This window comes from Drosophila takahashii, chromosome X (genome assembly GCF_030179915.1).
Source record: "Drosophila takahashii strain IR98-3 E-12201 chromosome X, DtakHiC1v2, whole genome shotgun sequence".
NCBI classification, from domain to species: domain Eukaryota; kingdom Metazoa; phylum Arthropoda; class Insecta; order Diptera; family Drosophilidae; genus Drosophila; species Drosophila takahashii.
The window spans coordinates 141,703-169,701 of NC_091683.1; the positions used below are offsets into that span (position 1 = coordinate 141,703).

Genomic DNA, 27,999 nt, shown 5'->3' on the forward strand with positions numbered 1-27,999 from the left:
GCGGCCAAAAAATAGTAGCGGGGAAATATAAAATGCTTAAAAGCTTTAAAGTTGCTTGTACAATATTTTCAATTTCCATTTCGAAATTTTCAAAAAGAATAGCGAAATATTGGAACTGTTTTAATGTTCGCTAATATTTGGTTAATAATATATTTTGTTTTTTATCCCAGTGCTGCAAGCGTAAGCTTATTACTATCGCACTAGTCACAATAATAATAATGGAATATTACTAAGCAATACATTTCTTAAGTTTTTGTTTTTTATACTGATAACGTGGTACATACTGTTTTGCATTAAATTCCTTAAAATATTTTTGCAAGTAACTAAAAGTATTTTTGTATAAAAAAAATAATTCAATAAATTCCATAATTTCAACATTAAAATATGTAATATCAGTATGTGTGACGAAAAATTATTTTAAATTTGACTAGCGGCTGTTTCAAACGTTTTGTTAACAAAAAAACCAGGTCATAAAAAGATTAAATAGACCGGACAAACCATACACACTAAATTAGAAAATTACCCAAAAATCTTAAAAATATTATAACTTCTAAAAATTGTCCGATTGCAATGGTGTTCTCCCGGTGCAATTTATCACTAGGTGGATTTCCTACCAAAGTAATAATTACAATACTTTGAATATTTAAAAACTAAATGTAAAAAATGATTAAATTTCGATCTATGATTGGTTTGGATTTGACTTATCTGCTCTTAAAAAATCTTGCAGTTTGCGCTTGAACAGCTCCAAAGCCTCCTTTTCCAGTACTCGCCTGCACAATGTGGCGGGAAATCCATTCTGGTAGCTTTCTCTGTATCCTTGGATTCGCAAAGCGTTCATCTAGCAGATAAACACAAGCGTAGTCATTGATGTGACGAACTGCTCGTCCAATGCACTGGTTGACAGCCTTCAAGCAAAGATTCTCAGTAGAATTCATTGCCGCATCCAAAACCAAGCTTTTCATCTAGGTGTCGCATTCGCTGCTGCAGTTCCGGCGACTGGCGATTGGGATATGGTAGACCCACTACCAGGACTGCCCGGCCAAGATCGTCTGCAAAGTTTAGGCCCTCGGAGAGCTTTCCTCCGACGACACTCAAGAGCAGGGCTCCTCCGGAGCCAGATGATACCTTAATAGCTGCGGCATACTTCTCCAAGAGCTGGTCCGCTGAGCCCGAGACCTCCCTGAAAACGCTTTTCTTGCGCGCAATCCTCTCAAGCGCACTGGACTGCTCTAAATGTTTGTAAACCTTATCCAAATACTCGTAGGATGGCAAAAAGCAAACCACACCGCCTGGTATCACTTGGCAGAGATTCTGGAGGATCATTGACAGCTCCTGGAGCTGCAGTGGAAAATTACGAAATTAAGAAGATTAAATTAATTAAGAAGCAAAAATTATAGAAGCCCACCATTTCTATACTTGCCCTCTGGGCAAATTTAAAACACAAAGGAGCACCCTTTGGACCATTGGACACAACAAAGGGCAAGACCGCATCGTCGGGCACCACATGACTGTAGAAACGCTCGACCAGGCGATCTTGGCAACTGGCAAACAGCTGCTCCTTCAGCTCCTGAGTGGGCTGCATGGTTCCGCCAGCAATCACAATCTGCAGATAAATTGAGAAATAATTAAACTCTATTTAACTTATATGTGATTGCCTTACCGCTCTAGCTTCGCCAACGATATCAGCAAATTGCTCGGCAGGATCGAGCAGTATATACTTTACAGTTCCCTCTTGAGAATCTAATAAAATCCGGCCATCCTCTGCATTGCTGGTGAGGGTTCCCAAAAATGCGAGCAATGGTCTTACGGGGGATGGAATTACTTCTAGCACAGGGATTTTTGTGGGCTCCTTCACTTTTTCCTGGAAAATTTCTAGTTTCCTCTTGACCGGCTGCTTGGGCTGCTCTTTTTGCTTTTGCTCGCTGGCCAACCTCTGGAGAATCTGACTCCTCGCCGATGACACGGGCGGCTGATTCTCACTGTGCCGCGGTTCCCTTTGCATTTTAACCGCATGTCCCTGGACCTTACGGGCAAAACGAGTGCGTGCGCAAAAATCCAAAAGCTCAGAGAGATCGATGTTAAAAAAGTCACCTTCGGCGGTTAGTTCATAGGTGCGCAGCATTCTTGAGGTGTGGAGCTGGGCCCGATCCTCATCCCGGTCGAGCATCTTAAGCAACTGGCGAACTATGAAGATAAGTTGGTTGATTTTCAAGAGATTCTTGGTGCTAAAACGTTTCTGAAAGTGCTCTTTGTAGCCAGAGATCTCCAGTTTGGCCCGCTCCAATTGCTGACGGTTGATTTCAGCGCCATGAAGCTGGGCCAAAGTGTCTAAAAGGTTATGGGCCTCATCGACGATAACGATGGATCCTTTGAGATTTATGCCCAGCTGGTTGCGGGCGGATTTCTGGAGTAGCAGCTGATATGGCAGTAGAATCAGTTGAGCCTGCTCCAAAGCGGATCTGGATGCGTAGTACGAGCAGGCACCGCAGGCGACTCCCTCGCTGGCCAGCTCTTCAATGTCCATCGGTTCAGTGAGAGCCAAGTCTCGAAGGGATTCCACCAAAGAAGGCGCTTTAAATGGACACCTACTGCCCGCACCTGCAGTCAGTCTACTTTTCTTGCTGGGATTGGGCTGTGCCTTTTGGCTAGCCATCTCAAGGCAACGCTCGTTCATGAGTCCCACTTGCCGGAGGCTGCGCACCTGGGGATTCCCACACAATTGCTGCCGGGAGCCCAGAGAAATGCACCTCACCGACTGGGCATGCGGTGTCTTACGCAGTTCCGCCACGATTTGAGTCAACTGGGAGTGGGTGCGACTGCAGAAAAAGATCTGCACTGGCCGATAGCGATCTTCGCTGGTTCCCTGGGGTCCATCTGCAGTTTCGTGCTCTGAATCCGAGTCGGAGTTAGATTCCAGGTCCTTATCAAGGTCCTCTGGCTTGGGTGGGTGCTCCTCCCGCCTTTGCTTTTTATGGATCTTTGCCCGCTTCCTGATCTCCGCCAGTTGATGTTCCTGTTGGTCCAGCAGCCCCTGCAAGTGCTGCAGCTTGCGGAGCTCCTCCTCCTGTAGCCTGCAGTTCCCCTGACTCTCTAGCCAATCCCTGGCCTGCTTACCATCCTGTTCCAGTTTGACCACCTCTAGTTGCACCCGGCGAATCCTCGCCAGCATTTCCGATCGCACCAGATCCTCGTGCCTCGCCAGCCAGGTGAGAGCGCCACAAGTGAGTGTGAGGGATTTCCCTGTACCCGTGGGGCTCTCAAATATGCCAATCTTCCTGTTTTCGAGCACTTGGAAGACTTCCTGCATCAGCTGCTCCTGGATTCCGTATGGTGTGTAGGGGAATCCAAACTCCTGGGCGGTGGGCGTGGCCAGTGGCTGGTGGGGAGTGTATTGGGCCATTTTCCGGCTTCTTTTGAATCGATTTTACATTTCCAAAAGGAAAAGGAGCTAAATGGAGAAGTCCAAAAGACAAAACGACGCGGGTGACAGTGTTGCCAGATGAAAATGTTGCTTTCCCTTAGGGATGTCAAAAATATATCAAAATATCAATATATCGATATTTTTTGCAAAAAAAAATATATTTATATCGTGATATTTATTTAGCCAAATATCACAATATCGATATTTTATTTTTCGATATTATTTGATATTTGCATATCTTTCTCTCATCTGTGCACAAAAAAATGAAGCGTGTTAAAATTTATTTCGGTGAATTTAATAACAAAAAACTAAGTGCAAACTTTGTTTTAAAACTATTAAAACATGTGGGAATACATCAAAAATGTTATCCCACTTGAAAAACAAAAACTTTTATGTGTGGAGCTAATAAAATAAGAAATTTCATAAAACGTATTATATTGTTTATACTTTTCTAGTGCTTTTACATTAATTTTAGGGCAAAAGTCTTTGTTGTTAGCTTATTTACGCGGTTAAAATTTTGAAATTCAACTGAAAAAAAAATATCAAAAGTATCTGATATATCGATGTTTTTTTGGCGCTATATTATATATCATACTGATATTTTTCTTAAAGAAAATATATCAGCGATACGATATTTTTAAAATATTTGACATCCCTACTTTCCCTCTAAAAATCTCATACAGTCGATATTTCCCCCTAAAAAATCCAGCCATCCACCAAAATTCAAAAAATCAGTTAGTTTCGAACATGTACAAGAAATAAGTAATATCTCAATATGATGTAGAAATGTTAAAATAAAAAAAATCTGTGTACTCGAAAGGAGAGCCGTGTGTAAAGTTTTTTTGTTTATATGTTTGATTTTGTAGTGCTTTTTCCAAACATTTAGGTAATATAATTTGCGAAAAAAAATCCCTAAACTTGCTCAATAAATATTTCTAAAAATTAGAGCGTCAAAAAACCCCAAAATCTAGCGAAAATTTATCAAAAAATAAATTGTTCGGAAAGTGATGGGGATAGTCGGGCGTTTAGCTGTCGGCCTTGATTTGCCAAAATGACAACTGAAAAACCGCAAAAAAAAAGGTTTCTTTTTGTATAAAATTCGAATCCATGTTTTCCTTCCTAAAATATCAGTATCTTGGCAGAAACATTGGAAATAATGATACAAAAACGGAGTGTCATACCTTGCTGAACTCGTAATTGAATTCCCAATCGATTGGTATTAAAACCTAGAAATTTTAAATTTTGTCAATTTTTTTTGCAAAAAATCATGATGATCATGACCCCTTATCCAAAATGCGAAAATCGTAAGCTTAGGTTGTTAGCTGTTCAAAACAGTCGGCCGTTTAACTGTAGGCCTTGATTTGTCCAAATTACGACTGTTACTTGCAAAATAATGAAATTTACAATGGGCCACGTCATCGATAATGTCAATCTAAAAATATTCTCTCGGTGGGAACTTATAATTCCCAACTAGTTCTAGCTTAAAATTCATGACCTAGGTGCTATGGTAGCCGATAAATCAGTTGACCGGAAGTTGGTGTGGGTGTTGGTGGTTGTGAAGTGATTTTAGGAGATTCATAAATTGGATGGACTGGACTCCAAGATGCAGAGTATCGACCTCCTTACCAGGTATGCTCCTTAATTAGGTAAAAAGCTCCAAAAACGTTTAGTTTTGCCTAAAATTCCATATATTTCACCCTTAAATATCAAATATCAGTATTTTGGCCGAAACATTGGAAATAATGATCCAAAAACGGAGTGTCATACCTTGCTGAGCTCGTAATTGAATTGCCAAACGATTGGCATTCAAACCTAAAACTTTTCAATTTTGTCAATTTTTTGCAAAAAATTATGATGTAACCCCTTATCAAAAATTCGAAAATTGGTGAAAAATTTATTTTCCCCAAAAGTGATGGGGATCGTTAGCTTATGTTGTTAGCTGTTCAAAACAGTCGCCCGTTTAACTGCCGGCCTTTATTTGCCCAAATTACGACTGTTAATTGCAAAACTAATGAAATTTACAATGGGCCACGTCATCGATATTGTCAATCTAAAAATATGCTCTCGGTGGAAACATATAATTCCCAACTTGTTCTAGCTTAAAATGCATGACCTAGGGGCTATGGTAGCCGATAAATCAGTTGACCGGAAGTGGGTGTGGGTGTTTGTGGTTGTGAAGTGACTTCAGGAGACTCACATATTAGGATGTCATCTGGATGGAACTGGACTCCAATATGCAGTGCATCGTAATCCTGTCCAGGTATGTCCCTTAATTAGGTATTTATTTACAAAATGACTTATAAGAAATGCAAAAATTGGTCAAAAAATTAATTTTTTCCAAAAGTGATGGGGATCGTTAGCTTAGGTTGTTAGCTGTTCAAAACAGTCATTCGTTAAACTGTCAGGCTTCATTTGTCCAAATTACGACTGTTAATTGCAAAACTAATGAAATTTACAATGGGCCACGTCATCGATAATGTCAATCTAAAAAAATTCTCTCGGTGGGAACTTATAATTCCCAACTAGTTCTAGCTTAAAATTCATGACCTAGGTGCTATGGTAGCCGATAAATCAGTTGTCCGGAAGTTGGTGTGGGTGTTGGTGGTTGTGAAGTGATTTTAGGAGATTCATAAATTGGATGGACTGGACTCCAAGATGCAGAGTATCGACCTCCTTACCAGGTATGCTCCTTAAATAGGTAAAAAGTTCCAAAAACGTTTAGTTTTGCCTAAAATTCCATATATTTCACCCTTAAATATCAAATATCAGTATTTTGGCCGAAACATTGGAAATAATGATCCAAAAACGGAGTGTCATACCTTGCTGAGCTCGTAATTGAATTGCCAAACGATTGGCATTCAAACCTAAAACTTTTCAATTTTGTCAATTTTTTGCAAAAAATTATGATGTAACCCCTTATCAAAAATTCGAAAATTGGTGAAAAATTTATTTTCCCCAAAAGTGATGGGGATCGTTAGCTTATGTTGTTAGCTGTTCAAAACAGTCGCCCGTTTAACTGCCGGCCTTTATTTGCCCAAATTACGACTGTTAATTGCAAAACTAATGAAATTTACAATGGGCCACGTCATCGATATTGTCAATCTAAAAATATGCTCTCGGTGGGAACATATAATTCCCAACTTGTTCTAGCTTAAAATGCATGACCTAGGGGCTATGGTAGCCGATAAATCAGTTGACCGGAAGTGGGTGTGGGTGTTTGTGGTTGTGAAGTGACTTCAGGAGACTCACATATTAGGATGTCATCTGGATGGAACTGGACTCCAATATGCAGTGCATCGTAATCCTGTCCAGGTATGTCCCTTAATTAGGTATTTATTTACAAAATGACTTATAAGAAATGCAAAAATTGGTCAAAAAATTAATTTTTTCCAAAAGTGATGGGGATCGTTAGCTTAGGTTGTTAGCTGTTCAAAACAGTCATTCGTTAAACTGTCAGGCTTCATTTGTCCAAATTACGACTGTTAATTGCAAAACTAATGAAATTTACAATGGGCCACGTCATCGATATTGTCAATCTAAAAATATTCTCTCGGTGGGAACATATAATTCCCAACTAGTTCTAGCTTAAAATTCATGACCTAGGTGCTATGGTAGCCGATAAATCAGTTGACCGGAAGTTGGTGTGGGTGTTGGTGGTTGTGAAGTGATTTTAGGAGATTTATAAAATGGGATGTCAATGGATGGAACCGGACCCCAAGATGTAGTGCATCGACATCGAAGTTGGTGTGGGTGTTGGTGGTTGTAAAGTTATTTTGTCAAAAACTCGAATCCATATTTTTCACCCTAAAATATCAGTATTTTGGCCGAAACATTGGAAATAATGATCGAAAAGCAGAGTGTCATACCTTCCTGTGCTCGTAATTGAATTCCCAATCGATTGTCATTTAAACCAGAAACTTTTAAATTTTGTCAATTTTGCGAAATTTGAACAAAAAATAAAATGTTGGACAAGTGATGACGATCGTTAGCTTCGGTTGTTAGATGCTCGAAACAGAAGGTTAACAAAGAGAGCAAATGGTTTAAAAATGTACGCATATTACATTTTAACGATTTAAAAGTAGGGATGTCAAAAATATATCAAAATATCAATATATCGATATTTTTTGCAAAAAAAAATATATTTATATCGTGATATTTATTTAGCCAAATATCACAATATCGATATTTTATTTTTCGATATTATTTGATATTTGCATATCTTTCTCTCATCTGTGCACAAAAAAATGAAGCGTGTTAAAATTTATTTCGGTGAATTTAATAACAAAAAACTAAGTGCAAACTTTGTTTTAAAACTATTAAAACATGTGGGAATACATCAAAAATGTTATCCCACTTGAAAAACAAAAACTTTTATGTGTGGAGCTAATAAAATAAGAAATTTCATAAAACGTATTATATTGTTTATACTTTTCTAGTGCTTTTACATTAATTTTAGGGCAAAAGTCTTTGTTGTTAGCTTATTTACGCGGTTAAAATTTTGAAATTCAACTGAAAAAAAAATATCAAAAGTATCTGATATATCGATGTTTTTTTGGCGCTATATTATATATCATACTGATATTTTTCTTAAAGAAAATATATCAGCGATACGATATTTTTAAAATATTTGACATCCCTACTTTCCCTCTAAAAATCTCATACAGTCGATATTTCCCCCTAAAAAATCCAGCCATCCACCAAAATTCAAAAAATCAGTTAGTTTCGAACATGTACAAGAAATAAGTAATATCTCAATATGATGTAGAAATGTTAAAATAAAAAAAATCTGTGTACTCGAAAGGAGAGCCGTGTGTAAAGTTTTTTTGTTTATATGTTTGATTTTGTAGTGCTTTTTCCAAACATTTAGGTAATATAATTTGCGAAAAAAAATCCCTAAACTTGCTCAATAAATATTTCTAAAAATTAGAGCGTCAAAAAACCCCAAAATCTAGCGAAAATTTATCAAAAAATAAATTGTTCGGAAAGTGATGGGGATAGTCGGGCGTTTAGCTGTCGGCCTTGATTTGCCAAAATGACAACTGAAAAACCGCAAAAAAAAAGGTTTCTTTTTGTATAAAATTCGAATCCATGTTTTCCTTCCTAAAATATCAGTATCTTGGCAGAAACATTGGAAATAATGATACAAAAACGGAGTGTCATACCTTGCTGAACTCGTAATTGAATTCCCAATCGATTGGTATTAAAACCTAGAAATTTTAAATTTTGTCAATTTTTTTTGCAAAAAATCATGATGATCATGACCCCTTATCCAAAATGCGAAAATCGTAAGCTTAGGTTGTTAGCTGTTCAAAACAGTCGGCCGTTTAACTGTAGGCCTTGATTTGTCCAAATTACGACTGTTACTTGCAAAATAATGAAATTTACAATGGGCCACGTCATCGATAATGTCAATCTAAAAATATTCTCTCGGTGGGAACTTATAATTCCCAACTAGTTCTAGCTTAAAATTCATGACCTAGGTGCTATGGTAGCCGATAAATCAGTTGTCCGGAAGTTGGTGTGGGTGTTGGTGGTTGTGAAGTGATTTTAGGAGATTCATAAATTGGATGGACTGGACTCCAAGATGCAGAGTATCGACCTCCTTACCAGGTATGCTCCTTAAATAGGTAAAAAGTTCCAAAAACGTTTAGTTTTGCCTAAAATTCCATATATTTCACCCTTAAATATCAAATATCAGTATTTTGGCCGAAACATTGGAAATAATGATCCAAAAACGGAGTGTCATACCTTGCTGAGCTCGTAATTGAATTGCCAAACGATTGGCATTCAAACCTAAAACTTTTCAATTTTGTCAATTTTTTGCAAAAAATTATGATGTAACCCCTTATCAAAAATTCGAAAATTGGTGAAAAATTTATTTTCCCCAAAAGTGATGGGGATCGTTAGCTTATGTTGTTAGCTGTTCAAAACAGTCGCCCGTTTAACTGCCGGCCTTTATTTGCCCAAATTACGACTGTTAATTGCAAAACTAATGAAATTTACAATGGGCCACGTCATCGATATTGTCAATCTAAAAATATGCTCTCGGTGGGAACATATAATTCCCAACTTGTTCTAGCTTAAAATGCATGACCTAGGGGCTATGGTAGCCGATAAATCAGTTGACCGGAAGTGGGTGTGGGTGTTTGTGGTTGTGAAGTGACTTCAGGAGACTCACATATTAGGATGTCATCTGGATGGAACTGGACTCCAATATGCAGTGCATCGTAATCCTGTCCAGGTATGTCCCTTAATTAGGTATTTATTTACAAAATGACTTATAAGAAATGCAAAAATTGGTCAAAAAATTAATTTTTTCCAAAAGTGATGGGGATCGTTAGCTTAGGTTGTTAGCTGTTCAAAACAGTCATTCGTTAAACTGTCAGGCTTCATTTGTCCAAATTACGACTGTTAATTGCAAAACTAATGAAATTTACAATGGGCCACGTCATCGATATTGTCAATCTAAAAATATTCTCTCGGTGGGAACATATAATTCCCAACTAGTTCTAGCTTAAAATTCATGACCTAGGTGCTATGGTAGCCGATAAATCAGTTGACCGGAAGTTGGTGTGGGTGTGAAGTGATTTTAGGAGATTTATAAAATGGGATGTCAATGGATGGAACCGGACCCCAAGATGTAGTGCATCGACATCGAAGTTGGTGTGGGTGTTGGTGGTTGTAAAGTTATTTTGTCAAAAACTCGAATCCATATTTTTCACCCTAAAATATCAGTATTTTGGCCGAAACATTGGAAATAATGATCGAAAAGCAGAGTGTCATACCTTCCTGTGCTCGAAATTGAATTCCCAATCGATTGTCATTTAAACCAGAAACTTTTAAATTTTGTCAATTTTGCGAAATTTGAACAAAAAATAAAATGTTGGACAAGTGATGACGATCGTTAGCTTCGGTTGTTAGATGCTCGAAACAGAAGGTTAACAAAGAGAGCAAATGGTTTAAAAATGTACGCATATTACATTTTAACGATTTAAAAGTAGGGATGTCAAAAATATATCAAAATATCAATATATCGATATTTTTTGCAAAAAAAAATATATTTATATCGTGATATTTATTTAGCCAAATATCACAATATCGATATTTTATTTTTCGATATTATTTGATATTTGCATATCTTTCTCTCATCTGTGCACAAAAAAATGAAGCGTGTTAAAATTTATTTCGGTGAATTTAATAACAAAAAACTAAGTGCAAACTTTGTTTTAAAACTATTAAAACATGTGGGAATACATCAAAAATGTTATCCCACTTGAAAAACAAAAACTTTTATGTGTGGAGCTAATAAAATAAGAAATTTCATAAAACGTATTATATTGTTTATACTTTTCTAGTGCTTTTACATTAATTTTAGGGCAAAAGTCTTTGTTGTTAGCTTATTTACGCGGTTAAAATTTTGAAATTCAACTGAAAAAAAAATATCAAAAGTATCTGATATATCGATGTTTTTTTGGCGCTATATTATATATCATACTGATATTTTTCTTAAAGAAAATATATCAGCGATACGATATTTTTAAAATATTTGACATCCCTACTTTCCCTCTAAAAATCTCATACAGTCGATATTTCCCCCTAAAAAATCCAGCCATCCACCAAAATTCAAAAAATCAGTTAGTTTCGAACATGTACAAGAAATAAGTAATATCTCAATATGATGTAGAAATGTTAAAATAAAAAAAATCTGTGTACTCGAAAGGAGAGCCGTGTGTAAAGTTTTTTTGTTTATATGTTTGATTTTGTAGTGCTTTTTCCAAACATTTAGGTAATATAATTTGCGAAAAAAAATCCCTAAACTTGCTCAATAAATATTTCTAAAAATTAGAGCGTCAAAAAACCCCAAAATCTAGCGAAAATTTATCAAAAAATAAATTGTTCGGAAAGTGATGGGGATAGTCGGGCGTTTAGCTGTCGGCCTTGATTTGCCAAAATGACAACTGAAAAACCGCAAAAAAAAAGGTTTCTTTTTGTATAAAATTCGAATCCATGTTTTCCTTCCTAAAATATCAGTATCTTGGCAGAAACATTGGAAATAATGATACAAAAACGGAGTGTCATACCTTGCTGAACTCGTAATTGAATTCCCAATCGATTGGTATTAAAACCTAGAAATTTTAAATTTTGTCAATTTTTTTTGCAAAAAATCATGATGATCATGACCCCTTATCCAAAATGCGAAAATCGTAAGCTTAGGTTGTTAGCTGTTCAAAACAGTCGGCCGTTTAACTGTAGGCCTTGATTTGTCCAAATTACGACTGTTACTTGCAAAATAATGAAATTTACAATGGGCCACGTCATCGATAATGTCAATCTAAAAATATTCTCTCGGTGGGAACTTATAATTCCCAACTAGTTCTAGCTTAAAATTCATGACCTAGGTGCTATGGTAGCCGATAAATCAGTTGACCGGAAGTTGGTGTGGGTGTTGGTGGTTGTGAAGTGATTTTAGGAGATTCATAAATTGGATGGACTGGACTCCAAGATGCAGAGTATCGACCTCCTTACCAGGTATGCTCCTTAATTAGGTAAAAAGCTCCAAAAACGTTTAGTTTTGCCTAAAATTCCATATATTTCACCCTTAAATATCAAATATCAGTATTTTGGCCGAAACATTGGAAATAATGATCCAAAAACGGAGTGTCATACCTTGCTGAGCTCGTAATTGAATTGCCAAACGATTGGCATTCAAACCTAAAACTTTTCAATTTTGTCAATTTTTTGCAAAAAATTATGATGTAACCCCTTATCAAAAATTCGAAAATTGGTGAAAAATTTATTTTCCCCAAAAGTGATGGGGATCGTTAGCTTATGTTGTTAGCTGTTCAAAACAGTCGCCCGTTTAACTGCCGGCCTTTATTTGCCCAAATTACGACTGTTAATTGCAAAACTAATGAAATTTACAATGGGCCACGTCATCGATATTGTCAATCTAAAAATATGCTCTCGGTGGGAACATATAATTCCCAACTTGTTCTAGCTTAAAATGCATGACCTAGGGGCTATGGTAGCCGATAAATCAGTTGACCGGAAGTGGGTGTGGGTGTTTGTGGTTGTGAAGTGACTTCAGGAGACTCACATATTAGGATGTCATCTGGATGGAACTGGACTCCAATATGCAGTGCATCGTAATCCTGTCCAGGTATGTCCCTTAATTAGGTATTTATTTACAAAATGACTTATAAGAAATGCAAAAATTGGTCAAAAAATTAATTTTTTCCAAAAGTGATGGGGATCGTTAGCTTAGGTTGTTAGCTGTTCAAAACAGTCATTCGTTAAACTGTCAGGCTTCATTTGTCCAAATTACGACTGTTAATTGCAAAACTAATGAAATTTACAATGGGCCACGTCATCGATAATGTCAATCTAAAAAAATTCTCTCGGTGGGAACTTATAATTCCCAACTAGTTCTAGCTTAAAATTCATGACCTAGGTGCTATGGTAGCCGATAAATCAGTTGTCCGGAAGTTGGTGTGGGTGTTGGTGGTTGTGAAGTGATTTTAGGAGATTCATAAATTGGATGGACTGGACTCCAAGATGCAGAGTATCGACCTCCTTACCAGGTATGCTCCTTAAATAGGTAAAAAGTTCCAAAAACGTTTAGTTTTGCCTAAAATTCCATATATTTCACCCTTAAATATCAAATATCAGTATTTTGGCCGAAACATTGGAAATAATGATCCAAAAACGGAGTGTCATACCTTGCTGAGCTCGTAATTGAATTGCCAAACGATTGGCATTCAAACCTAAAACTTTTCAATTTTGTCAATTTTTTGCAAAAAATTATGATGTAACCCCTTATCAAAAATTCGAAAATTGGTGAAAAATTTATTTTCCCCAAAAGTGATGGGGATCGTTAGCTTATGTTGTTAGCTGTTCAAAACAGTCGCCCGTTTAACTGCCGGCCTTTATTTGCCCAAATTACGACTGTTAATTGCAAAACTAATGAAATTTACAATGGGCCACGTCATCGATATTGTCAATCTAAAAATATGCTCTCGGTGGGAACATATAATTCCCAACTTGTTCTAGCTTAAAATGCATGACCTAGGGGCTATGGTAGCCGATAAATCAGTTGACCGGAAGTGGGTGTGGGTGTTTGTGGTTGTGAAGTGACTTCAGGAGACTCACATATTAGGATGTCATCTGGATGGAACTGGACTCCAATATGCAGTGCATCGTAATCCTGTCCAGGTATGTCCCTTAATTAGGTATTTATTTACAAAATGACTTATAAGAAATGCAAAAATTGGTCAAAAAATTAATTTTTTCCAAAAGTGATGGGGATCGTTAGCTTAGGTTGTTAGCTGTTCAAAACAGTCATTCGTTAAACTGTCAGGCTTCATTTGTCCAAATTACGACTGTTAATTGCAAAACTAATGAAATTTACAATGGGCCACGTCATCGATATTGTCAATCTAAAAATATTCTCTCGGTGGGAACATATAATTCCCAACTAGTTCTAGCTTAAAATTCATGACCTAGGTGCTATGGTAGCCGATAAATCAGTTGACCGGAAGTTGGTGTGGGTGTTGGTGGTTGTGAAGTGATTTTAGGAGATTCATAAAATGGGATGTCAATGGATGGAACCGGACCCCAAGATGTAGTGCATCGACATCGAAGTTGGTGTGGGTGTTGGTGGTTGTAAAGTTATTTTGTCAAAAACTCGAATCCATATTTTTCACCCTAAAATATCAGTATTTTGGCCGAAACATTGGAAATAATGATCGAAAAGCAGAGTGTCATACCTTCCTGTGCTCGTAATTGAATTCCCAATCGATTGTCATTTAAACCAGAAACTTTTAAATTTTGTCAATTTTGCGAAATTTGAACAAAAAATAAAATGTTGGACAAGTGATGACGATCGTTAGCTTCGGTTGTTAGATGCTCGAAACAGAAGGTTAACAAAGAGAGCAAATGGTTTAAAAATGTACGCATATTACATTTTAACGATTTAAAAGTAGGGATGTCAAAAATATATCAAAATATCAATATATCGATATTTTTTGCAAAAAAAAATATATTTATATCGTGATATTTATTTAGCCAAATATCACAATATCGATATTTTATTTTTCGATATTATTTGATATTTGCATATCTTTCTCTCATCTGTGCACAAAAAAATGAAGCGTGTTAAAATTTATTTCGGTGAATTTAATAACAAAAAACTAAGTGCAAACTTTGTTTTAAAACTATTAAAACATGTGGGAATACATCAAAAATGTTATCCCACTTGAAAAACAAAAACTTTTATGTGTGGAGCTAATAAAATAAGAAATTTCATAAAACGTATTATATTGTTTATACTTTTCTAGTGCTTTTACATTAATTTTAGGGCAAAAGTCTTTGTTGTTAGCTTATTTACGCGGTTAAAATTTTGAAATTCAACTGAAAAAAAAATATCAAAAGTATCTGATATATCGATGTTTTTTTGGCGCTATATTATATATCATACTGATATTTTTCTTAAAGAAAATATATCAGCGATACGATATTTTTAAAATATTTGACATCCCTACTTTCCCTCTAAAAATCTCATACAGTCGATATTTCCCCCTAAAAAATCCAGCCATCCACCAAAATTCAAAAAATCAGTTAGTTTCGAACATGTACAAGAAATAAGTAATATCTCAATATGATGTAGAAATGTTAAAATAAAAAAAATCTGTGTACTCGAAAGGAGAGCCGTGTGTAAAGTTTTTTTGTTTATATGTTTGATTTTGTAGTGCTTTTTCCAAACATTTAGGTAATATAATTTGCGAAAAAAAATCCCTAAACTTGCTCAATAAATATTTCTAAAAATTAGAGCGTCAAAAAACCCCAAAATCTAGCGAAAATTTATCAAAAAATAAATTGTTCGGAAAGTGATGGGGATAGTCGGGCGTTTAGCTGTCGGCCTTGATTTGCCAAAATGACAACTGAAAAACCGCAAAAAAAAAGGTTTCTTTTTGTATAAAATTCGAATCCATGTTTTCCTTCCTAAAATATCAGTATCTTGGCAGAAACATTGGAAATAATGATACAAAAACGGAGTGTCATACCTTGCTGAACTCGTAATTGAATTCCCAATCGATTGGTATTAAAACCTAGAAATTTTAAATTTTGTCAATTTTTTTTGCAAAAAATCATGATGATCATGACCCCTTATCCAAAATGCGAAAATCGTAAGCTTAGGTTGTTAGCTGTTCAAAACAGTCGGCCGTTTAACTGTAGGCCTTGATTTGTCCAAATTACGACTGTTACTTGCAAAATAATGAAATTTACAATGGGCCACGTCATCGATAATGTCAATCTAAAAATATTCTCTCGGTGGGAACTTATAATTCCCAACTAGTTCTAGCTTAAAATTCATGACCTAGGTGCTATGGTAGCCGATAAATCAGTTGTCCGGAAGTTGGTGTGGGTGTTGGTGGTTGTGAAGTGATTTTAGGAGATTCATAAATTGGATGGACTGGACTCCAAGATGCAGAGTATCGACCTCCTTACCAGGTATGCTCCTTAAATAGGTAAAAAGTTCCAAAAACGTTTAGTTTTGCCTAAAATTCCATATATTTCACCCTTAAATATCAAATATCAGTATTTTGGCCGAAACATTGGAAATAATGATCCAAAAACGGAGTGTCATACCTTGCTGAGCTCGTAATTGAATTGCCAAACGATTGGCATTCAAACCTAAAACTTTTCAATTTTGTCAATTTTTTGCAAAAAATTATGATGTAACCCCTTATCAAAAATTCGAAAATTGGTGAAAAATTTATTTTCCCCAAAAGTGATGGGGATCGTTAGCTTATGTTGTTAGCTGTTCAAAACAGTCGCCCGTTTAACTGCCGGCCTTTATTTGCCCAAATTACGACTGTTAATTGCAAAACTAATGAAATTTACAATGGGCCACGTCATCGATATTGTCAATCTAAAAATATGCTCTCGGTGGGAACATATAATTCCCAACTTGTTCTAGCTTAAAATGCATGACCTAGGGGCTATGGTAGCCGATAAATCAGTTGACCGGAAGTGGGTGTGGGTGTTTGTGGTTGTGAAGTGACTTCAGGAGACTCACATATTAGGATGTCATCTGGATGGAACTGGACTCCAATATGCAGTGCATCGTAATCCTGTCCAGGTATGTCCCTTAATTAGGTATTTATTTACAAAATGACTTATAAGAAATGCAAAAATTGGTCAAAAAATTAATTTTTTCCAAAAGTGATGGGGATCGTTAGCTTAGGTTGTTAGCTGTTCAAAACAGTCATTCGTTAAACTGTCAGGCTTCATTTGTCCAAATTACGACTGTTAATTGCAAAACTAATGAAATTTACAATGGGCCACGTCATCGATATTGTCAATCTAAAAATATTCTCTCGGTGGGAACATATAATTCCCAACTAGTTCTAGCTTAAAATTCATGACCTAGGTGCTATGGTAGCCGATAAATCAGTTGACCGGAAGTTGGTGTGGGTGTTGGTGGTTGTGAAGTGATTTTAGGAGATTTATAAAATGGGATGTCAATGGATGGAACCGGACCCCAAGATGTAGTGCATCGACATCGAAGTTGGTGTGGGTGTTGGTGGTTGTAAAGTTATTTTGTCAAAAACTCGAATCCATATTTTTCACCCTAAAATATCAGTATTTTGGCCGAAACATTGGAAATAATGATCGAAAAGCAGAGTGTCATACCTTCCTGTGCTCGTAATTGAATTCCCAATCGATTGTCATTTAAACCAGAAACTTTTAAATTTTGTCAATTTTGCGAAATTTGAACAAAAAATAAAATGTTGGACAAGTGATGACGATCGTTAGCTTCGGTTGTTAGATGCTCGAAACAGAAGGTTAACAAAGAGAGCAAATGGTTTAAAAATGTACGCATATTACATTTTAACGATTTAAAAGTAGGGATGTCAAAAATATATCAAAATATCAATATATCGATATTTTTTGCAAAAAAAAAATATATTTATATCGTGATATTTATTTAGCCAAATATCACAATATCGATATTTTATTTTTCGATATTATTTGATATTTGCATATCTTTCTCTCATCTGTGCACAAAAAAATGAAGCGTGTTAAAATTTATTTCGGTGAATTTAATAACAAAAAACTAAGTGCAAACTTTGTTTTAAAACTATTAAAACATGTGGGAATACATCAAAAATGTTATCCCACTTGAAAAACAAAAACTTTTATGTGTGGAGCTAATAAAATAAGAAATTTCATAAAACGTATTATATTGTTTATACTTTTCTAGTGCTTTTACATTAATTTTAGGGCAAAAGTCTTTGTTGTTAGCTTATTTACGCGGTTAAAATTTTGAAATTCAACTGAAAAAAAAATATCAAAAGTATCTGATATATCGATGTTTTTTTGGCGCTATATTATATATCATACTGATATTTTTCTTAAAGAAAATATATCAGCGATACGATATTTTTAAAATATTTGACATCCCTACTTTCCCTCTAAAAATCTCATACAGTCGATATTTCCCCCTAAAAAATCCAGCCATCCACCAAAATTCAAAAAATCAGTTAGTTTCGAACATGTACAAGAAATAAGTAATATCTCAATATGATGTAGAAATGTTAAAATAAAAAAAATCTGTGTACTCGAAAGGAGAGCCGTGTGTAAAGTTTTTTTGTTTATATGTTTGATTTTGTAGTGCTTTTTCCAAACATTTAGGTAATATAATTTGCGAAAAAAAATCCCTAAACTTGCTCAATAAATATTTCTAAAAATTAGAGCGTCAAAAAACCCCAAAATCTAGCGAAAATTTATCAAAAAATAAATTGTTCGGAAAGTGATGGGGATAGTCGGGCGTTTAGCTGTCGGCCTTGATTTGCCAAAATGACAACTGAAAAACCGCAAAAAAAAAGGTTTCTTTTTGTATAAAATTCGAATCCATGTTTTCCTTCCTAAAATATCAGTATCTTGGCAGAAACATTGGAAATAATGATACAAAAACGGAGTGTCATACCTTGCTGAACTCGTAATTGAATTCCCAATCGATTGGTATTAAAACCTAGAAATTTTAAATTTTGTCAATTTTTTTTGCAAAAAATCATGATGATCATGACCCCTTATCCAAAATGCGAAAATCGTAAGCTTAGGTTGTTAGCTGTTCAAAACAGTCGGCCGTTTAACTGTAGGCCTTGATTTGTCCAAATTACGACTGTTACTTGCAAAATAATGAAATTTACAATGGGCCACGTCATCGATAATGTCAATCTAAAAATATTCTCTCGGTGGGAACTTATAATTCCCAACTAGTTCTAGCTTAAAATTCATGACCTAGGTGCTATGGTAGCCGATAAATCAGTTGTCCGGAAGTTGGTGTGGGTGTTGGTGGTTGTGAAGTGATTTTAGGAGATTCATAAATTGGATGGACTGGACTCCAAGATGCAGAGTATCGACCTCCTTACCAGGTATGCTCCTTAAATAGGTAAAAAGTTCCAAAAACGTTTAGTTTTGCCTAAAATTCCATATATTTCACCCTTAAATATCAAATATCAGTATTTTGGCCGAAACATTGGAAATAATGATCCAAAAACGGAGTGTCATACCTTGCTGAGCTCGTAATTGAATTGCCAAACGATTGGCATTCAAACCTAAAACTTTTCAATTTTGTCAATTTTTTGCAAAAAATTATGATGTAACCCCTTATCAAAAATTCGAAAATTGGTGAAAAATTTATTTTCCCCAAAAGTGATGGGGATCGTTAGCTTATGTTGTTAGCTGTTCAAAACAGTCGCCCGTTTAACTGCCGGCCTTTATTTGCCCAAATTACGACTGTTAATTGCAAAACTAATGAAATTTACAATGGGCCACGTCATCGATATTGTCAATCTAAAAATATGCTCTCGGTGGGAACATATAATTCCCAACTTGTTCTAGCTTAAAATGCATGACCTAGGGGCTATGGTAGCCGATAAATCAGTTGACCGGAAGTGGGTGTGGGTGTTTGTGGTTGTGAAGTGACTTCAGGAGACTCACATATTAGGATGTCATCTGGATGGAACTGGACTCCAATATGCAGTGCATCGTAATCCTGTCCAGGTATGTCCCTTAATTAGGTATTTATTTACAAAATGACTTATAAGAAATGCAAAAATTGGTCAAAAAATTAATTTTTTCCAAAAGTGATGGGGATCGTTAGCTTAGGTTGTTAGCTGTTCAAAACAGTCATTCGTTAAACTGTCAGGCTTCATTTGTCCAAATTACGACTGTTAATTGCAAAACTAATGAAATTTACAATGGGCCACGTCATCGATATTGTCAATCTAAAAATATTCTCTCGGTGGGAACATATAATTCCCAACTAGTTCTAGCTTAAAATTCATGACCTAGGTGCTATGGTAGCCGATAAATCAGTTGACCGGAAGTTGGTGTGGGTGTTGGTGGTTGTGAAGTGATTTTAGGAGATTTATAAAATGGGATGTCAATGGATGGAACCGGACCCCAAGATGTAGTGCATCGACATCGAAGTTGGTGTGGGTGTTGGTGGTTGTAAAGTTATTTTGTCAAAAACTCGAATCCATATTTTTCACCCTAAAATATCAGTATTTTGGCCGAAACATTGGAAATAATGATCGAAAAGCAGAGTGTCATACCTTCCTGTGCTCGTAATTGAATTCCCAATCGATTGTCATTTAAACCAGAAACTTTTAAATTTTGTCAATTTTGCGAAATTTGAACAAAAAATAAAATGTTGGACAAGTGATGACGATCGTTAGCTTCGGTTGTTAGATGCTCGAAACAGAAGGTTAACAAAGAGAGCAAATGGTTTAAAAATGTACGCATATTACATTTTAACGATTTAAAAGTAGGGATGTCAAAAATATATCAAAATATCAATATATCGATATTTTTTGCAAAAAAAAATATATTTATATCGTGATATTTATTTAGCCAAATATCACAATATCGATATTTTATTTTTCGATATTATTTGATATTTGCATATCTTTCTCTCATCTGTGCACAAAAAAATGAAGCGTGTTAAAATTTATTTCGGTGAATTTAATAACAAAAAACTAAGTGCAAACTTTGTTTTAAAACTATTAAAACATGTGGGAATACATCAAAAATGTTATCCCACTTGAAAAACAAAAACTTTTATGTGTGGAGCTAATAAAATAAGAAATTTCATAAAACGTATTATATTGTTTATACTTTTCTAGTGCTTTTACATTAATTTTAGGGCAAAAGTCTTTGTTGTTAGCTTATTTACGCGGTTAAAATTTTGAAATTCAACTGAAAAAAAAATATCAAAAGTATCTGATATATCGATGTTTTTTTGGCGCTATATTATATATCATACTGATATTTTTCTTAAAGAAAATATATCAGCGATACGATATTTTTAAAATATTTGACATCCCTACTTTCCCTCTAAAAATCTCATACAGTCGATATTTCCCCCTAAAAAATCCAGCCATCCACCAAAATTCAAAAAATCAGTTAGTTTCGAACATGTACAAGAAATAAGTAATATCTCAATATGATGTAGAAATGTTAAAATAAAAAAAATCTGTGTACTCGAAAGGAGAGCCGTGTGTAAAGTTTTTTTGTTTATATGTTTGATTTTGTAGTGCTTTTTCCAAACATTTAGGTAATATAATTTGCGAAAAAAAATCCCTAAACTTGCTCAATAAATATTTCTAAAAATTAGAGCGTCAAAAAACCCCAAAATCTAGCGAAAATTTATCAAAAAATAAATTGTTCGGAAAGTGATGGGGATAGTCGGGCGTTTAGCTGTCGGCCTTGATTTGCCAAAATGACAACTGAAAAACCGCAAAAAAAAAGGTTTCTTTTTGTATAAAATTCGAATCCATGTTTTCCTTCCTAAAATATCAGTATCTTGGCAGAAACATTGGAAATAATGATACAAAAACGGAGTGTCATACCTTGCTGAACTCGTAATTGAATTCCCAATCGATTGGTATTAAAACCTAGAAATTTTAAATTTTGTCAATTTTTTTTGCAAAAAATCATGATGATCATGACCCCTTATCCAAAATGCGAAAATCGTAAGCTTAGGTTGTTAGCTGTTCAAAACAGTCGGCCGTTTAACTGTAGGCCTTGATTTGTCCAAATTACGACTGTTACTTGCAAAATAATGAAATTTACAATGGGCCACGTCATCGATAATGTCAATCTAAAAATATTCTCTCGGTGGGAACTTATAATTCCCAACTAGTTCTAGCTTAAAATTCATGACCTAGGTGCTATGGTAGCCGATAAATCAGTTGTCCGGAAGTTGGTGTGGGTGTTGGTGGTTGTGAAGTGATTTTAGGAGATTCATAAATTGGATGGACTGGACTCCAAGATGCAGAGTATCGACCTCCTTACCAGGTATGCTCCTTAAATAGGTAAAAAGTTCCAAAAACGTTTAGTTTTGCCTAAAATTCCATATATTTCACCCTTAAATATCAAATATCAGTATTTTGGCCGAAACATTGGAAATAATGATCCAAAAACGGAGTGTCATACCTTGCTGAGCTCGTAATTGAATTGCCAAACGATTGGCATTCAAACCTAAAACTTTTCAATTTTGTCAATTTTTTGCAAAAAATTATGATGTAACCCCTTATCAAAAATTCGAAAATTGGTGAAAAATTTATTTTCCCCAAAAGTGATGGGGATCGTTAGCTTATGTTGTTAGCTGTTCAAAACAGTCGCCCGTTTAACTGCCGGCCTTTATTTGCCCAAATTACGACTGTTAATTGCAAAACTAATGAAATTTACAATGGGCCACGTCATCGATATTGTCAATCTAAAAATATGCTCTCGGTGGGAACATATAATTCCCAACTTGTTCTAGCTTAAAATGCATGACCTAGGGGCTATGGTAGCCGATAAATCAGTTGACCGGAAGTGGGTGTGGGTGTTTGTGGTTGTGAAGTGACTTCAGGAGACTCACATATTAGGATGTCATCTGGATGGAACTGGACTCCAATATGCAGTGCATCGTAATCCTGTCCAGGTATGTCCCTTAATTAGGTATTTATTTACAAAATGACTTATAAGAAATGCAAAAATTGGTCAAAAAATTAATTTTTTCCAAAAGTGATGGGGATCGTTAGCTTAGGTTGTTAGCTGTTCAAAACAGTCATTCGTTAAACTGTCAGGCTTCATTTGTCCAAATTACGACTGTTAATTGCAAAACTAATGAAATTTACAATGGGCCACGTCATCGATATTGTCAATCTAAAAATATTCTCTCGGTGGGAACATATAATTCCCAACTAGTTCTAGCTTAAAATTCATGACCTAGGTGCTATGGTAGCCGATAAATCAGTTGACCGGAAGTTGGTGTGGGTGTTGGTGGTTGTGAAGTGATTTTAGGAGATTTATAAAATGGGATGTCAATGGATGGAACCGGACCCCAAGATGTAGTGCATCGACATCGAAGTTGGTGTGGGTGTTGGTGGTTGTAAAGTTATTTTGTCAAAAACTCGAATCCATATTTTTCACCCTAAAATATCAGTATTTTGGCCGAAACATTGGAAATAATGATCGAAAAGCAGAGTGTCATACCTTCCTGTGCTCGTAATTGAATTCCCAATCGATTGTCATTTAAACCAGAAACTTTTAAATTTTGTCAATTTTGCGAAATTTGAACAAAAAATAAAATGTTGGACAAGTGATGACGATCGTTAGCTTCGGTTGTTAGATGCTCGAAACAGAAGGTTAACAAAGAGAGCAAATGGTTTAAAAATGTACGCATATTACATTTTAACGATTTAAAAGTAGGGATGTCAAAAATATATCAAAATATCAATATATCGATATTTTTTGCAAAAAAAAATATATTTATATCGTGATATTTATTTAGCCAAATATCACAATATCGATATTTTATTTTTCGATATTATTTGATATTTGCATATCTTTCTCTCATCTGTGCACAAAAAAATGAAGCGTGTTAAAATTTATTTCGGTGAATTTAATAACAAAAAACTAAGTGCAAACTTTGTTTTAAAACTATTAAAACATGTGGGAATACATCAAAAATGTTATCCCACTTGAAAAACAAAAACTTTTATGTGTGGAGCTAATAAAATAAGAAATTTCATAAAACGTATTATATTGTTTATACTTTTCTAGTGCTTTTACATTAATTTTAGGGCAAAAGTCTTTGTTGTTAGCTTATTTACGCGGTTAAAATTTTGAAATTCAACTGAAAAAAAAATATCAAAAGTATCTGATATATCGATGTTTTTTTGGCGCTATATTATATATCATACTGATATTTTTCTTAAAGAAAATATATCAGCGATACGATATTTTTAAAATATTTGACATCCCTACTTTCCCTCTAAAAATCTCATACAGTCGATATTTTCCCCTAAAAAATCCAGCCATCCACCAAAATTCAAAAAATCAGTTAGTTTCGAACATGTACAAGAAATAAGTAATATCTCAATATGATGTAGAAATGTTAAAATAAAAAAAATCTGTGTACTCGAAAGGAGAGCCGTGTGTAAAGTTTTTTTGTTTATATGTTTGATTTTGTAGTGCTTTTTCCAAACATTTAGGTAATATAATTTGCGAAAAAAAATCCCTAAACTTGCTCAATAAATATTTCTAAAAATTAGAGCGTCAAAAAACCCCAAAATCTAGCGAAAATTTATCAAAAAATAAATTGTTCGGAAAGTGATGGGGATAGTCGGGCGTTTAGCTGTCGGCCTTGATTTGCCAAAATGACAACTGAAAAACCGCAAAAAAAAAGGTTTCTTTTTGTATAAAATTCGAATCCATGTTTTCCTTCCTAAAATATCAGTATCTTGGCAGAAACATTGGAAATAATGATACAAAAACGGAGTGTCATACCTTGCTGAACTCGTAATTGAATTCCCAATCGATTGGTATTAAAACCTAGAAATTTTAAATTTTGTCAATTTTTTTTGCAAAAAATCATGATGATCATGACCCCTTATCCAAAATGCGAAAATCGTAAGCTTAGGTTGTTAGCTGTTCAAAACAGTCGGCCGTTTAACTGTAGGCCTTGATTTGTCCAAATTACGACTGTTACTTGCAAAATAATGAAATTTACAATGGGCCACGTCATCGATAATGTCAATCTAAAAATATTCTCTCGGTGGGAACTTATAATTCCCAACTAGTTCTAGCTTAAAATTCATGACCTAGGTGCTATGGTAGCCGATAAATCAGTTGTCCGGAAGTTGGTGTGGGTGTTGGTGGTTGTGAAGTGATTTTAGGAGATTCATAAATTGGATGGACTGGACTCCAAGATGCAGAGTATCGACCTCCTTACCAGGTATGCTCCTTAAATAGGTAAAAAGTTCCAAAAACGTTTAGTTTTGCCTAAAATTCCATATATTTCACCCTTAAATATCAAATATCAGTATTTTGGCCGAAACATTGGAAATAATGATCCAAAAACGGAGTGTCATACCTTGCTGAGCTCGTAATTGAATTGCCAAACGATTGGCATTCAAACCTAAAACTTTTCAATTTTGTCAATTTTTTGCAAAAAATTATGATGTAACCCCTTATCAAAAATTCGAAAATTGGTGAAAAATTTATTTTCCCCAAAAGTGATGGGGATCGTTAGCTTATGTTGTTAGCTGTTCAAAACAGTCGCCCGTTTAACTGCCGGCCTTTATTTGCCCAAATTACGACTGTTAATTGCAAAACTAATGAAATTTACAATGGGCCACGTCATCGATATTGTCAATCTAAAAATATGCTCTCGGTGGGAACATATAATTCCCAACTTGTTCTAGCTTAAAATGCATGACCTAGGGGCTATGGTAGCCGATAAATCAGTTGACCGGAAGTGGGTGTGGGTGTTTGTGGTTGTGAAGTGACTTCAGGAGACTCACATATTAGGATGTCATCTGGATGGAACTGGACTCCAATATGCAGTGCATCGTAATCCTGTCCAGGTATGTCCCTTAATTAGGTATTTATTTACAAAATGACTTATAAGAAATGCAAAAATTGGTCAAAAAATTAATTTTTTCCAAAAGTGATGGGGATCGTTAGCTTAGGTTGTTAGCTGTTCAAAACAGTCATTCGTTAAACTGTCAGGCTTCATTTGTCCAAATTACGACTGTTAATTGCAAAACTAATGAAATTTACAATGGGCCACGTCATCGATATTGTCAATCTAAAAATATTCTCTCGGTGGGAACATATAATTCCCAACTAGTTCTAGCTTAAAATTCATGACCTAGGTGCTATGGTAGCCGATAAATCAGTTGACCGGAAGTTGGTGTGGGTGTTGGTGGTTGTGAAGTGATTTTAGGAGATTTATAAAATGGGATGTCAATGGATGGAACCGGACCCCAAGATGTAGTGCATCGACATCGAAGTTGGTGTGGGTGTTGGTGGTTGTAAAGTTATTTTGTCAAAAACTCGAATCCATATTTTTCACCCTAAAATATCAGTATTTTGGCCGAAACATTGGAAATAATGATCGAAAAGCAGAGTGTCATACCTTCCTGTGCTCGTAATTGAATTCCCAATCGATTGTCATTTAAACCAGAAACTTTTAAATTTTGTCAATTTTGCGAAATTTGAACAAAAAATAAAATGTTGGACAAGTGATGACGATCGTTAGCTTCGGTTGTTAGATGCTCGAAACAGAAGGTTAACAAAGAGAGCAAATGGTTTAAAAATGTACGCATATTACATTTTAACGATTTAAAAGTAGGGATGTCAAAAATATATCAAAATATCAATATATCGATATTTTTTGCAAAAAAAAATATATTTATATCGTGATATTTATTTAGCCAAATATCACAATATCGATATTTTATTTTTCGATATTATTTGATATTTGCATATCTTTCTCTCATCTGTGCACAAAAAAATGAAGCGTGTTAAAATTTATTTCGGTGAATTTAATAACAAAAAACTAAGTGCAAACTTTGTTTTAAAACTATTAAAACATGTGGGAATACATCAAAAATGTTATCCCACTTGAAAAACAAAAACTTTTATGTGTGGAGCTAATAAAATAAGAAATTTCATAAAACGTATTATATTGTTTATACTTTTCTAGTGCTTTTACATTAATTTTAGGGCAAAAGTCTTTGTTGTTAGCTTATTTACGCGGTTAAAATTTTGAAATTCAACTGAAAAAAAAATATCAAAAGTATCTGATATATCGATGTTTTTTTGGCGCTATATTATATATCATACTGATATTTTTCTTAAAGAAAATATATCAGCGATACGATATTTTTAAAATATTTGACATCCCTACTTTCCCTCTAAAAATCTCATACAGTCGATATTTCCCCCTAAAAAATCCAGCCATCCACCAAAATTCAAAAAATCAGTTAGTTTCGAACATGTACAAGAAATAAGTAATATCTCAATATGATGTAGAAATGTTAAAATAAAAAAAATCTGTGTACTCGAAAGGAGAGCCGTGTGTAAAGTTTTTTTGTTTATATGTTTGATTTTGTAGTGCTTTTTCCAAACATTTAGGTAATATAATTTGCGAAAAAAAATCCCTAAACTTGCTCAATAAATATTTCTAAAAATTAGAGCGTCAAAAAACCCCAAAATCTAGCGAAAATTTATCAAAAAATAAATTGTTCGGAAAGTGATGGGGATAGTCGGGCGTTTAGCTGTCGGCCTTGATTTGCCAAAATGACAACTGAAAAACCGCAAAAAAAAAGGTTTCTTTTTGTATAAAATTCGAATCCATGTTTTCCTTCCTAAAATATCAGTATCTTGGCAGAAACATTGGAAATAATGATACAAAAACGGAGTGTCATACCTTGCTGAACTCGTAATTGAATTCCCAATCGATTGGTATTAAAACCTAGAAATTTTAAATTTTGTCAATTTTTTTTGCAAAAAATCATGATGATCATGACCCCTTATCCAAAATGCGAAAATCGTAAGCTTAGGTTGTTAGCTGTTCAAAACAGTCGGCCGTTTAACTGTAGGCCTTGATTTGTCCAAATTACGACTGTTACTTGCAAAATAATGAAATTTACAATGGGCCACGTCATCGATAATGTCAATCTAAAAATATTCTCTCGGTGGGAACTTATAATTCCCAACTAGTTCTAGCTTAAAATTCATGACCTAGGTGCTATGGTAGCCGATAAATCAGTTGTCCGGAAGTTGGTGTGGGTGTTGGTGGTTGTGAAGTGATTTTAGGAGATTCATAAATTGGATGGACTGGACTCCAAGATGCAGAGTATCGACCTCCTTACCAGGTATGCTCCTTAAATAGGTAAAAAGTTCCAAAAACGTTTAGTTTTGCCTAAAATTCCATATATTTCACCCTTAAATATCAAATATCAGTATTTTGGCCGAAACATTGGAAATAATGATCCAAAAACGGAGTGTCATACCTTGCTGAGCTCGTAATTGAATTGCCAAACGATTGGCATTCAAACCTAAAACTTTTCAATTTTGTCAATTTTTTGCAAAAAATTATGATGTAACCCCTTATCAAAAATTCGAAAATTGGTGAAAAATTTATTTTCCCCAAAAGTGATGGGGATCGTTAGCTTATGTTGTTAGCTGTTCAAAACAGTCGCCCGTTTAACTGCCGGCCTTTATTT

General features: G+C 34.9%; 1 protein-coding gene across 1 annotated transcript; it reads right to left on the reverse strand.

The window, feature by feature from the left end:
* Positions 1–241: 241 nt before the first annotated feature.
* LOC108067228 (ATP-dependent DNA helicase DDX11) lies at positions 242–3,514 on the reverse strand. The gene is given in 4 exon segments (XM_017156152.3): positions 242–923; positions 925–1,338; positions 1,406–1,603; positions 1,661–3,514. Coding segments are annotated over 4 exon segments (2,574 nt in total). The 5' UTR covers positions 3,401–3,514; the 3' UTR covers positions 242–701.
* Positions 3,515–27,999: the final 24,485 nt, after the last annotated feature.